This window comes from Channa argus, chromosome 12, assembly GCF_033026475.1.
Source record: "Channa argus isolate prfri chromosome 12, Channa argus male v1.0, whole genome shotgun sequence".
Lineage (NCBI taxonomy): Eukaryota > Metazoa > Chordata > Actinopteri > Anabantiformes > Channidae > Channa > Channa argus.
In genome coordinates this window covers 16,035,021-16,049,700 of record NC_090208.1, presented here as the reverse complement: position 1 = coordinate 16,049,700, position 14,680 = coordinate 16,035,021, and the positions used below count along the sequence as shown (strand labels likewise).

The 14,680-nt window shown below is 37.2% G+C and overlaps 1 protein-coding gene across 1 annotated transcript in view; it reads right to left on the bottom strand.

Annotated features, from left to right (window-relative positions):
• poln (polymerase (DNA directed) nu) overlaps positions 1-14,680 on the bottom strand; it is a 52,248-nt gene that overhangs the window by 9,188 nt on the left and 28,380 nt on the right. Inside the window, exons 20-22 of the mRNA XM_067523082.1 lie at positions 7,435-7,546; positions 5,235-5,317; positions 13-144 (exon numbers count right to left, since the gene is read on the bottom strand). Coding sequence (XP_067379183.1) covers positions 13-144; positions 5,235-5,317; positions 7,435-7,546 — 327 coding nt within the window. The remainder of the gene's footprint in view (positions 1-12; positions 145-5,234; positions 5,318-7,434; positions 7,547-14,680) is intronic.

The following is a 14,680-nucleotide window of genomic DNA, read 5'->3' as shown; positions in this document are numbered from 1 at the left end:
ATGTAGACAGACCTTGCTTGTGGCACTGATGGATGGTTCTCTGAATGAAGGCCTGAACTTCCCTGTAGGTCTGGAGGAAGCTGTCCTGGAACTGGCTGGCCTGCTCAGCGCTTACCCCCAGGATCCCTGACAGAAGCTTAAGACCTGTAAGGAGCAACATTAACAACTCATTATCTAACTCATATTTAACTACTAAATACAGATCTATAAGGACTGGTCTTGTGATGCACTTTACCTTAATCATTGCTTTTAAGTATATTTCATACTAAAATAAGCACTGCATTGGCTAGCAGAAAATACAGCAAATCTTCAGTATGTTAAATTATTATTCAGAATGTTGGAAATATGTTTTGCTCAAGTTAGGAAGGTACTGAGCTGAGACATCGAGCCATCAAATTTTATAATTCAATCACTTTATAGATTAAAAAACAAGATTTAATATTTTAATTAGTGACGGTTAGAGGTACTGGTAGTAAGATTTTGTTTCCAGACTTTAGTCAGCTGCAAGTTGAAACTTAATATTTTCTATACAATTTAGAGTGGAATCAAACTTCAAAAAACAATTTAACATATTTCCCAAAATGTGGAAATATTCCACTACTATCAAGATTATGTGATTATAACCATCTGGTGGCTCAGTGGTAGAGCATTCGGTTGGGATGCAGAAGGCTGCGGGTTTGAACAAAGGGCCACCTTGGTGCCGTTCCTGAGCCCGGATGAAAATGGGAGGGTTGCAGCAGGAAGGGCATCCGGCGTGAAAACTCATGGCAAATCAATGTGCGGAACATGTTCTATTTTGGGGACCCCTGAAGGGACAAGCTGAAAGCAGTTTATCAAAATTATGTTATAATGGCACCTATTGTGCATCATGAAGGATTTCAGGACCCATAGAGCTTAAGCTGACAAATGAATACCTTAAAATTTGAAAAGGAAAAATATCTTTATTAGGATGCTGGACCAGTTTTGGAAATTGGAAGGAGAGGCTGGGGGAGGAGAAGAAAGTTAAAAGCAAAAGGAGTCAATAAAGGACACACTGGACCAGAGGGTGAGCGAGGAGGAGAGGAAAAAACGGCAGAGTCAAGTCAAGGGTGAGAGATAGAAGAAGACAAGATAAAAAAAGAACAGGCAAATATCTTGTCAAGGCTGGGTGTGTGTTTTGTGTGTGTGTTTGTTTTGTGTGTCTGTGTGTGCGTGCATGTGCTTTCTCATGATGTGTTAAAGGTGTACAGTCTGTAGTAAGAGGTAAGTCTGGGATAAAAGTAAGAAACAAATCAATTAAAAACTGCATATCCAGAGTTAATTGGTACCAGATGTTTCAATGTATATGTGGAATAGCATGTACATTTATGATTTGTAATTTCCTTTTTTTTAAGTGTAGTTGTTGGATGAGTAATTTTATGCCAAACTGGCCCAAGAGCTAGTAGGAGGATTAGCAGAAGGGACAGTAGTTTCAAAATTATCACCACCACATAAAAGCCCACACGCACTGTGCAGAATGATATATATGCACATTGAAACTACTGCAGATGTTGTTTTAATATGCATCTGTCAAAAGGAAGGGTTTCTCTGTGCTTCACTCAAGATAGCGTATAAGAACTATATCTAAAAACAGGATTGTTGACGCCAAATACAATTAAAGTTAATCAAACTTAAGTCACTCGGATGAGATTTTTACTCAAGTTTTAAACCTAGGTGTTCTGTCAGGTAAAATGAGTGCGATTAAAGTCTCAATTCTGTTTTGAAAATTTAACAGTGTAAATATTTAATGTCTTGTGTTTGTTGTATCTTGCCAACGTGGTGTTTTTTCTTGGCAAGTTGGCCTCAGAGTATAAAGACGTCTGAATTCATTTGAGTTGGCATGTCTCTCTATGTGCTGGGTACACTGCTACTGGAATAAGTCATGACAACAGCCCTTTCAGCAATGTGGCTTGTTATGTGTTGTTATGCATTTGAAGCTAGAAGGCACTGAATTTTGATGTCTGCCTACTGTATGCAACAGGGTTATAGAGTGACATACTATCCCTCTCGATCTAGTTTGTCTGTTCAGTTTATCCTCTCGTAATACTTTTTCTAAAACTGCCTCAATCTCTAAATTATGTCTACCCTCTTTACCCCCCTTTTCAATCACCAAATTATTGCTACTGAATATTACAAATGTGACACTAAGTTTGCAAAAAGGGTGCAAACTTTCTCCACAGTGGCGAAATTTCCATGTTACAGGAGCAGCAAAAGTGTGGCAAGGATTTCTATATAGAACAAAAAACAAAAAGTTAATATAGAAAATGTATATAAATTTATGAAAATAAAATTTACAATACAAATAAGTAACATTTCACAATCCTACAGTACAAATACGTTTACAATCTTCCAGTACTACTAAGTACTGGAAGTACAACAAAGTTCCCCAAACAAACAATTGCACAAGGGTTCATGTTACTGCATCGTGTTACAATTGCGTTAACTAGGAATGTATATTATAGTGTGAGCAGCTCTGGTTGTAAAGTCTCACAGTAGCAGGGAGAAGGGACCTATGATATTGCTCCTTCAGGCACTTAGGAGCAATAAAAGACTCTAACAGTCTGTCACTGAAGGAGTTGCTCAGACATATCACTATGTCATTCAAGGGGTGGGATTCGTTCTCCAGTAAGGACGATAGCTTGGCTACATCCTCCTTTCTCCCTCCTCCTGTACAGTGTCCAGGGGCCTTCCCGATAAACTTATCCAATCTCTTCCTGTCTGCTTTAGAGATGCTGCTACACCAGCAGACTATGCCACAAAAGATGGCTGAGGCCACCACACAGTCAAAAAGGGTCTTCAGTAATGCTCCTTGCACTTCAAAGGATCTTAGTCAACACAGCAGAAGGAGTCTGACCTTACTCTCCTTAGCAACAGTATCTAAGTTAAGTTTTCTGTACAATATTTTTTGTACTGTAAAACCCTCTTTATATCCTCACTGCACACTAAACCCATTTTTCAGCTCCCTTTATTTCTCCAACATAATCACTTAACCTTGTTATTTGTTGACCTATTTGTACACATATGCATGTGGGGCATGGGTCCATAGCTCTACTCTGCCCATCCACCCTGGCCTGATTATTGTCTTGCACAGAAAGCTTCCTTTTAGTATTCTGTATCCATGGCAACGCATCTTTCCATGAATAGCGAGTTGTCTATCTCTGCTGATCAGGAGCTTCTTCCATTCCTCTTCTCATTTTCTTGATCGCTCTCAGTGGCACAATCCTTTAGACTACTCTTTTCCCTTACATTACTCTCCTCTTCTTCACAATCTCACCCTTCATATTTGGTCTATATATTCTATATGCCTTGCTTTTCCCAGTATCCCACTTTGTTGCTTTCTTTTCCACTACATATTTTTTTTTTTTTTTGTGAATTGTCCCTGCATGCACCCAGTGTTCAATAGCAAATGTCTCTAATAAATTGCTTCTACATATTATGACTCTTGGCTATTATATGTTGAGGTTTATTGAATTTCTAAAAGGTGACTGATTGATTGGTGTGTGACTGTGTTTGTGTGTTTATGTTTGTTTTCTCCTACTGAGCTGTGACTCTTGCTAATAGGAAAAATACCAGCGAACACTCCATCATCAGCCTGAGAAGGTCGGATTTTGTTGAGCTCCTAAATGCACTCAAAGTATCCCTACATGCAAAGGTCCCTACACGCTATTTTTATTCAGATCCAAACTATTCACTTTAGGGTCAGGGCGGATTGGTTAATTCCATAAAAGATATTTTCTGATTTTGTCATGATGTTTTCTTCAGGTAAAACACTAAATGTGTTGTATATGGGTCACAGTGACCAACAAGCAGATGAAACTAACTAGCATGATTAGTAATTATATATGTCATTCTTCAGTTTCCTAAAACGTATTTTATTACACTACAGCACAGACCAATAGATCTCTTTCAAATTTGAATATTTAAATTTAATTTGCTCTTTCTGGCTGATCAAAACCAATAACCAGTCTATTTTGTGCAGATTACTAGTCATTTAAATTAAGCCAGAACAGCAGCTGTGAGTGTAGTAAAAATAATTATCTCAACAATACTCAAGTGCTCACTAAAACTAAATCATATTCATGACCTTTGTCCAGCACTACAATATGTTTACTATTAAATGTGTAGTTACACACTCCATCTGTCATCACTTTATCATATGGTGAGTTTCCTTGTTCTTGTGTGTGGCTCAGATATGTCAAACATAGTTGTAGCCAAGATCACAGATGCCTCATTCATGAAAATTGCAAACGTCTCCATTTATTTTTGACATTTTAAACATAACCTGACATTGGATGTCATCTAGAAATTATTGTGTACCAGTCAACAATTATTGTGTACCAGTCAACAGTAAAAACAATTATTGTGTACCAGTCAACAGTAAAAACAGTTTTTAATATACTAAACTTTTTGTGGTTTTGTACCTTGTCAGTCTAGCATCAGTTTCACAGTAGATCCTAGAAGAGGATGTTATGGTGAGAGTAAAACTTTCTTTCATCATGCAGGTACAAATAATCACCTTTCTATGGAAGCGGAGGCACAAACATATGTTCATATGCATGCACAAAATATTTATTAACAGGTAGAATCAACTGTAAGGTGTCAAATCCAATTATTACATCTCAAACTGGCCCAGTTATCAATTATATGTCTACTTTATATATACAAATGCAAACATTTGTTTGACTTCTATCTACCTGTGTGTGTTTGTTCATCATACAGTAAATGGGCCACAAGTGACACACATAAATCTCTATATGGGTTACAAGGGTGCATCATATATTTATTTTCCTCTCACTCTTTTTCTCTATAATTTTATCTTTACCTCCAACCCTGCATGTCCACTCCTGTGATATCAGGAATGTTTCTACTACATAAAAGAAACAGCTACATTCCAGTAGAAATCATTGTGTATTGGTATAGACCAAAAATATTAGATAAAATAATCACATTATAGCCCCCTGGTAGGCTATTTTTCCTCTTCTTCTCTTTCTTCTCTGTGTATCCAAGAATTACCCCTGTTGCTGTACCCTCTTCACACAGTGAACCACAATTGACTGAACCAATTCCTAAATTATACTTGTGTACCTTGTAATTTTTAAACAATACAGGTCAGTTGTCCATTTGACTGATGGATAGGTGTATTTGCATTTTTATTTACAATTAATACCACTCACTACACTGGGAAAACATTCCTTTGTGTGTGTGTTTGTACTCACCAGCCCCATACACAACAGAGTAGACAATGCGTTTGGCATGCTCCCGATCCTCAGGAGTCACCTCAGACTCACTCATGCCTTTCCTGAGTAACAGAGATAAACACATTGAAACACACTGAAAGAGTTTCTATACTAACTAAAATAATAATAATGTCTTGTATTTTTTTTTTTTTTGAGTTGAACATGAAACGTGAAAGAGGTGAAAACATTTGTTCCAAATTCAGACCCTTATACACTGATAGTACAATCCAAAATTAAACAGATTTTTAAAAGAACTATGACCAACTAAAATGTTGAGTTGAATTTAATATTTTCATAGACTACATTTCTGCTAATAAAACAGTGGTTCAACAAGTATGACGTGTAAATGTTTAGGTAGGTAAGGTCTTGTTTAGGTATTTGTCCACTTTTGATTTGTTTCATATGGTGTTATCTCAGACTTTCATAGGAGGAGTAAAACAAATCAAAAGGATATAAAAATAGGGAGGAGTTGTAGAAAATCACAATAAATGCTGCACATATACTGTAAAGGGTTGAAGTAAAAACACAATTATGACACCAGGTAGGCAAATACACAAACGTTAAGGGTGACTGAACTACAAAACAATCATAATATATATTTTAAAATGACATCATTTAAAAGTCAGAACTACAAAGAAGAAGAGAGACAGTAGGACAGAGGGAAGGAATGGACAGAAGGAGTTATTAAATGTGACTTGTAGACAACCGTAGTACTGGGGATTAGACAGGGTGGGATGACACATTTGCAAAGCATTTCTGGAGGTGCTGACTTGGAGCTGCCACAGCTGATCATTGTTGAGTGCCCACTCTTACACACATACATTTACAAACATATTTGGTGAGCTTACTAAGTAAAGTGCTCCATGATTTTAGATGTTTTGATGCCACTTGCCTCAAACTCTTAAATAGCTTAAATTACTCTAAAAAGCATCTCCACTGGCCTCAATTTCTAGCACATACAAATACAGTGTTAAGCAATAGATATTTATAATGTCCAATAGAAGATCCAAAGGTCAGCATTCTCCTTCATCATACATGTGGGTAAGAAAAATCCATACTGGATTATCACTGCCCCCTGCTGAACAGGCATTACTGGGAACCTACGATCTCATACAAGCCGCTTTGTTTTAAACAAAAAATTCAGGTTGCTGATCTTAAGTGTTTATGTTCACTACAAGTTTGAAGTCAAAAAGCTACATATGTAGAAGATTGATCTCTGTAGCTTCAAAATATTCTGTAAAATGTAAATAAAAATGTAAATTTTACTAAAAGTAACAATCTGAATTTAGCAAAAATGTTCTGACCACACAATTTTTGATTAAAAAGTTTTCTAGATATTTACCTTCTGACCCCGTCTTTTCCAGCAATAGTTTGGTAAGAATGGTTGACCTAACCAACAGTATTGAGGGACCAGTGACTTTACAGGCAAGAGGATATTGGCACATTGTAGGAAGATTGAAGGAAATGTAGAGAAAGAGTCAGGAGGGGAAAAGCGAAGAAAAATCTTCAATAAATGAAATGGGAAGTGGGGTGGGATATTAGAAGGACAATTATTGTACAAGACATTAAAGATAAAAGAAGGAGAATGTCAAAAACAAGAGAGGCAGAGTAATCCATTGAGTAAACCCCGCAAAGTTGCAATGGTCTTTAAAGGCTAACAAGAGATAATGAAAGAACCACAATGTAAAGTCTAAGTCGAACTGTTAATGTGCTGTGTCTGACCTGGAAAACTGTTTAAATTGCCACACTGAGATAAATGACTTGTTAAAGTAAGAACAATCTCTCAATGACACACACACATGCACACACGCACGCACGCACCAAACATACAGCACCAAGAAGACACGTATGTGTAAACACTGACACACATTAATTTGAAGAGAGAAGAAAAACACAGACAAAAATACTTCAAAAGCATGACAACGAAATCACTGAGGCGTCCAGCCCAGGGGTGTCCTGCCAATGGTAAATAGAGAGTGAACAATGCAGTTTGCATGGTAGTCATGGAAACAAGGTTACAAGCATTTAAAGAGAAGGAGACACCAGTGTGGGTGAGGCTGGGATGGAAAGAGGGAGGGATAAAATCTATGGAGTATCAACATTCACTTTGGCAAGGATATCAGAGGCAAACCTGGGAAATGCGTGTGAGCAAGAGAGAGAGAGAGAGAGAGAGACCTACCACTGTGAAGCCAGCATGGTAAAGATGTCAGCCTGGGGGTTGGTAAAAATATGGAGCAACTGAGGGTCAGAGGAGAGATGAGCCAACAGACGTAGCTCCACCTGGCAGAAGTCTGACAATACGCACACACAAAAAACCTTTATGAAACAAAGCTCAAGTGGGAAAAAAGAACGTAGCCCTGAAGACAACAAAAGTTAATCATGGGCCATTTAATTTGACTTTTTTGACAAAAATGACAAAAACAGAAAAAAACAAAAACAAAATCAAAGCAATGTGAATTCACTCACCTAAATCATCACTGCTGCAGTCAATTGATTAAAATTACTTAAATGGAGATGACCTGAGTACACTGAATGTGAAATATTGAAAAATGTAAGGTGTGTAAATACACCTGGACCTGGAAGTTCAAGTTACGGGTGAATCCGAATCCTAGCCAAAAACTACACAAAGGAACATTTCAAGTAGTCCACAAAGATTTTTTTGAAGAGTAGAAGACAAAGGATGGATATGCGTGCATTTTCAAGTCATTGTATATCTCTTGGAATAAAGTTACATTAGGCATTAAGAAATAAAAGTAACATGGCACAGGTATGAATCTGCCTAGAGCAGGCTGTGCTCCAAAACTAAGTGACTGTGCAAGAAGAAGACTTATGCAGGAGGCCACCAAGATAGCTGAATCATCTGAAGGAGAGACAGCTTCATACAGAATTTGTGGTGCTAAAAATATTTACTGTAAGAAGAACAATATTAGGGTGCATGAAGTTCAAAGAATACTGTTGTGTACCCTTCAGTACTCGTACACTGTTAGTGTAAATACTATAATCAATCCAAGCTTGGAATGTATTATTAGTGCTGAAGTGCAGCAACTACAATTTTCAGCTCATTTACTTTATTTCAACATTTTCCAAAAGCAGCTTTGAATTGTCTACACAGATCTTAAGATAGTTTTAGTATTCAGTTGGTCCTAAATGTAGGTGAAAAAAGCAAAAGTGAAACAAAATCAAGAATTTTATGTGAGGAAAAAAATAAAATAAAATAAATATTTAGCACATTTGGAGACCCTCACAATCACTATAATAAGTGTCATAATTTTAAATGAACATTCAATGAATACAAAACTTTTGCACCAGGGAGGAAATTTTGTTCTTTGTAATCTTCCTCCAAATTGCCAAACAAAAATTGCAAACAATCAGAGACAAATGGAGGAACAAACTCGCTATTCTACCATTAAACTTATATTTCTTTCTCTGTGTTTTTGGATGGAGTGCACTTTCTGAAACACCTTTTTATACAAAACAATTCACTTGGCATTTGCAAGTTTCCCATGTTGTCAGTTCACAACTTAAGCCAACCTTGTGACTTTTTGATATGACATAGTGGCATATGTTGCAATTACATAACTGCCTATTTTCTGCCTAAGTCTCAACAATACATCTTGTATTAGGTTCATCTATGAAAGCATCAGTTCGATGTAACAATGACTTTCCTTTATAGGCTCGTCAAAAAGGAGCTAGGAGTAGAGCCGGTGCTCCTTCACATTAAAGGGAGCCAGTTGAGGTGGTTCGGGCATCTTATAAGAATGGTCCCTGGGTGCCTCCCATTGGAGGACTTCTACGCACAACCAGCACATGTTGGATAAATTATATATCTCATCTGGCCTAGGAATGCTAGTGTCAGCCAGAATACCAGAATCCCGCCAGAGGAACCGAAAATTGTTGCTGGGGAGAAGGATGTCTGGAAAGCCTTACTATATCTGCTGTCATGATCTGGTCCTCACTTACACTTCCTCCCTTTGGACTTTTATTTTGTAGCCCCGCTTCCTGTCCGTAGTCCTTTCCTTTAGCTTTACCATTCGTTATCCCTCTTTATTGTTTGCACATGTTCCCCTCACTATTTTGGTCCAGCTTTCCCCACAGTTCCCTGCCAGATCCTCATCTCTCTCCCAGCCTACGTACTGTGTGCATGATTTACCTGACTTTAGCAATCCTGACTGCTGAGAATCGGACTCTTTTTTTTTTCCCAGCAACTTTTGGTGTGCTTCTGTTAATTTATCCCCTTTGTCTCTTCCTAATATTAGTTTGGTTTCCCGTTTGTAGTTTAGGTTTAGTGGGTTGCATTTCTGTTAAAGGGTTCTTGTGGTGTCTTAGTTTGTAAATCAGTGTTTTCTGTTACATGGTCGTGTTTTTTCTTTGTACCCTCCTGTTAGAAGCGATTTCTGTTTATTGATTTTTCCTAAAAAACGTGTTTGTTAGTTCAGTCCCTCTCACAGTCCCCTCACTTGGGTCCGCCTTTGCACCAAATTGTAATACCTGCTGCCATTGCAACCCAACTCTGGATAAGTGTAAGATGATGGACGATTTAACAAAATATTAAAATATTCTACAACACTGCTAGCTAACACCACTATCGCATAAATTAATTTAAAGCTCATTGGCCCTATTAAGAAGCCATGTTAATAAACCATGTGTTATGAAACCATGATTTGACAAGAGGACTGTGACTAACCAGCTAAACCAAAAGCAATAATTCAAAAAAGTGACAAATCACAACACAACAAGTAATTTGATACATCCTTGTGTATAAGTAGTATGGTTATTAATAATTACATATAGGAATAATTGTGAATGTATATGTTAATGCATTCAAACTTTTGATAGTGAATATTTTACCAATCCTTTAAATCATGAAAAGAGAATTCAACGGCAATGCCTGCAGCTTCGTCCAGACAATAAATTTGTTCAATTGTGTTTTCAGTAACCCTCATTTTTCACCTTTCGTTTGTCTTTCTAAAAATTAGGTTTATAAGTTACGGGCATTATTATCATAATTAAAGCAACATATTTGATTTACCTATTACGTTTATTTCTTAGCATACACAATTACAGCAGTCGGAGGAGATCCGTGCCAGCAGGCCAAACGCCAATATGAAAGCTGTTTACAACTAAGCTAACTACAAAGCTATGAATGTTAAGTTGTGTAGTATAAATCACTATACAGTTTAAGTATTTGTCATGATCTGACCCTCACATTCACTTCCTTTCCTGAACTTTTATTTTGTACCCTGCTTCCTGTCCCCTGTTCATTTCTTGAGCTTCTCCAGTCATCAATGTTCACAATTTTTTTTCACCTGCTCCCCTGCCTTTTTAAACCCAGCTCTCCCCTTGGTTCTGTCAGATCATCGTCGCTTTTACCCATGCTGCACCCTGTCTTCAAATTTACCCCTCTCCTGGATTGGTTAATGTAGACTTTTGTTACTTGGATCTATGGTTTTTGGGCTTTTAACTCTGTTCATGTGGATTTCTGTCACCTGCATCTTGGTCTGAGGTTTGGTCGTGGTTTTTGCCCTTTGACTTTAGTTCTGTCTCACTGTTTATGATAGCTGTTTGTCACCCGGTTTATTTGTCATGTCAATTCCCCACCTGCTTAGTTCGTACTCGCATACATTCCCGAGTTTAGTTTCCATTCAGCTGCCCCTGTTATTTTGACCCAGTCTTGTAATTAGTCATCTCTAGATTGGTGTCCCCTTTATGGTCTATGTTATAATCAGTAAATACCCCTTAGAAAGTTTTGTCCTTCTTGTTGGAGGGATTTTTAGTTCTCCCTTTCCTATTATCCCGTTTTCCATGATAAATTTGTTTAGACCTTGGTCCATGTAATATGTTGTATTCTCTGTCTAGCCTGCCAAGTCTTTGTTCAACTCAATATTCATCTCTTGTTCCGTTTAAAAATAAAATCACTTGTATCTCACGTCCCTCTCACTGTGTTGCTTTTGGGTCCTCATAGGAAAAACTCTGACAGTATTGTAACATGTCCCTCCCTTAACCAGTACATGCCCACACAAAAACACACACACTGCACTTTCAGTACACAAGTAATTTTGTTGGAACTTCCACACACTGCATCTGGGTCTACTTTGTAAGGCCATTCTTACGTTGTCCAAAATTTTTTTTTCTCTCTTCCCTTGTTATTTGTCATTTCATATTGTCTGCAGTGTTACTCCTTGAACATGTCCTTGAGAGCAACCAAAAACTGAAGTAAATTCATTGTATGTGGGCAATAAATCCGATTTTTGTCTTTGTATTTGTCTGTGTTTTTGACTAAATTAAACCTTAAAATTTAATCTCTGGCTCTTTTGTCTTCCTGCTCAATTCTTTACAAACACAATATGTAAATTGATCAATTAATCAATTACTTGGATAACATAAACAACTGTATTAATTTATTCTTTCTTGTCAGGCAAGCAAAAGTGGCTGCATCTTTCATTAGTTAGAGGTCAGCTCAATTAAATGTGTAATTGCAACTGACATAAACTAAAAATAACAAAGACCAAACTGTTTCATAAATTTACCCGGACCACTTCCACGGCACCAAATGAAATACACTGACAGACACACAGAAAAACATCTTTAAATAAGCAGACAGAAATTAACCTGTCTCACCTAACTGCACACTACAGTAAACCTGAGATGACAGATGCACTCAGACAGAAAACTTTGTAAACTAACTTATTGACAAGCACACTTATTTATGGTGGGTAAAAACATGTTGCTTTGTCTTGTACCGACAGGCCTACAGACACAAACTGTTCACAATGCAGGTTAAATTGAACCATTGCCATTTAACCCAGGCCAGACATAGACTGCAGAGCTAGAAGATAAAAGGGACAGGGAAATAGAGACACTACTGAGACAGATAATGTGAAGAAAGTAGAGCAGAGGGGGGATGATAAGGTAAGTGATGGAGAAAAGAAGCCAACTGGTTTTCGTTGTAATGAGGTGAGGGGGAAGTTTCTAAAGATATCCTCCTATCAATACTTGATGAGTCAAATCGCATTTCCTTCCAGCATGGCCAGCAGCCTCAGAAACATATTGCTGACCAAGATCTATGTGTGCAAGTATGTGCAAGGGACAAACCGATATAGCGTGCAAGAGGTTTATTTCAAAGGTTTATTTAACCTATTTCAAAGGTTTATTTTAAATCCATCCATCCATCCATTATTTGTCACCGCTTATCCTATGTGGATCCAGGAGGGAGCCTATCCCAGCTGTCATGGGACAAGAGGCAGGGTACACTCTGGACAGGTCTCCAGTATATCTCAGGGTTAACACAGAGTCATACAAAGACAGACAGTCTTTCACACTCACGTTTACATCTACAAACAACTTAGTCAACAATTAACCTAACATGCATGTCTTTGGACTGTGTGAGGAAACCTACACAAGCACAGAGAAAACATGCAGCTATACACAGAAAGGACACAGTCAGCTGGCTGATTCATACTGCTTTGAGCTTTGAGCTCTGGTAAGAAAAATGTTAAATTACACCAATGATCAACTGGCAATAAATATTAATTGGCTATAATGGAAATAATTTGTTGTAATTTAAATAAAACACTTCGTAAATGTAGGATGAACTTTTAGACTGGACTTTTTTTTTTTTAATGGTGAGTTTGAAAGAAAAGAAAGTTACTTTCAATTTTAAATGGTTTCTACTTTTAATGGTCAGCACTGTTGTACAAGGTTACAGAATATTTTGCAGATATTAAAAACAATAGAAAATAAGGACTACTTACTGTAGTTCCATGGACACTGTACTAAAATAGTGAGGGGACTAACCCAAAGCTCATATTTTTAATGCCACCACCCAATGTTCTGTCTGGAGTGTGAAGGTTATGAGTAAAATATTGAGAACCCAGCTAAAACCTGAACACTGAAGATATGAAATGGCTCCAAGAATTGAGCTCAGTGGACTAAATGATGATATTTAGTAACATATTTTGAACTGGATTGTGAAAGTTAGTCTACTGGGGTCAAATATCTTAAAAGTATTCTGTACTTCATACTATTATAGCCAGTAGGGGAGGGACCAAAATCCCAAATGAACCCAGGGATTATTCCAGAAACAGCGGTTTCTCTATGTCTCATTATGAGTCATATTCTCTAACTGCCTGTATTACACAGTTGAGATAATTTCAGTGGATTGTCTTAATATATTAAAACATGAGATAGATATATATATAAATGATGATCAGCTTGGCCTATTTTTGTTCAGCCTAGTGTTTAACAATACATATTTAAAGCACCCTTGAAACGTTACCTCAAGAGATTTTAACTTTTGATTTGGTAGTGCATATTTGCATAATGCATAGTTTTTTAGTTTTTTTTAACTATGCGAGTGTGGTCACAAGCAGGTGATACACAGTTTAACTAATGGTGTCAAACTATTCCATCTTGGCTAGACACTAGTGTTGAGTAACACTAACTAACATGTTTATTTACACTAAAACACAGGGACCTTTGACATGCAGGAACAAAAAGTTCAAAATATGTGAAATACGTTAGGTCTAAAAAACTCTCTAACAGGGTTTGGCACTTGTAAGAACAAGCGAAATGCACTCACTACACCAAAGACTCGTAGTAGTGAAATATTACTGTATGCTGTTCAAAACCTCTATTTCCCCTCTTTGGCTTAAGCTCAGGGTCATGACAGAGAATTTTGTGGCCTACACTTGATTTGGCATAGGTTTTTTAACTCTGCGCCCTTCTTGAGGCAACACTCCTGAGTTTTTACTGTTGGACCAGTGCATTCGTGTTTGCGCAACCCAGAGACACTTCAGTATATACAGTAGCCAGAGGGAATCAGCGCACAAATTGTCGACACCACTCTATCAACAAAGCCCTTTCTAGCAGGTTGAAACAAATAGGCCAGTGTCTGTTTGAATAAAATGACAGTACATTTCATTTTACCTTTATCCTTTAGCTCATATTCTGTTTTGGGGGCCATATTATGAGTGTTTGAAAAATCACACAGCTTTTTTTTTATTATATAATAATTTTCTATAAAAACCTTGCAACTCAATTAGCATATGTACTAAACCAGGTAATGGTGCACCAAAATACTGTTTTACTACACTTAACTTTTCTACCATGAAAAAGAGGTCTGAAGCAAATAAAATTGAAAAATGAAACTGTGTTTAAAAAGAAAAAACAGGGTTGACAGGGAATTAATTCTTCCTTTGTTCTTATTTTGGCTAGCCTCTCTTTATCTATTCAATGCTCAAGCCCCCACACACCAGCAGCCATATAAAATATAACTGAGTTGACAATTGCAAATATAAACAAACGAGCACACACATCAAGCAACCTGGGTCTGCTTGAGGACAGGAAAGGAGTTCTTTCTAAATTTAAAAAAATAACATACTATAAAGAATCATTTTTATGTAAAACTGATTTGAAATTCATGCATT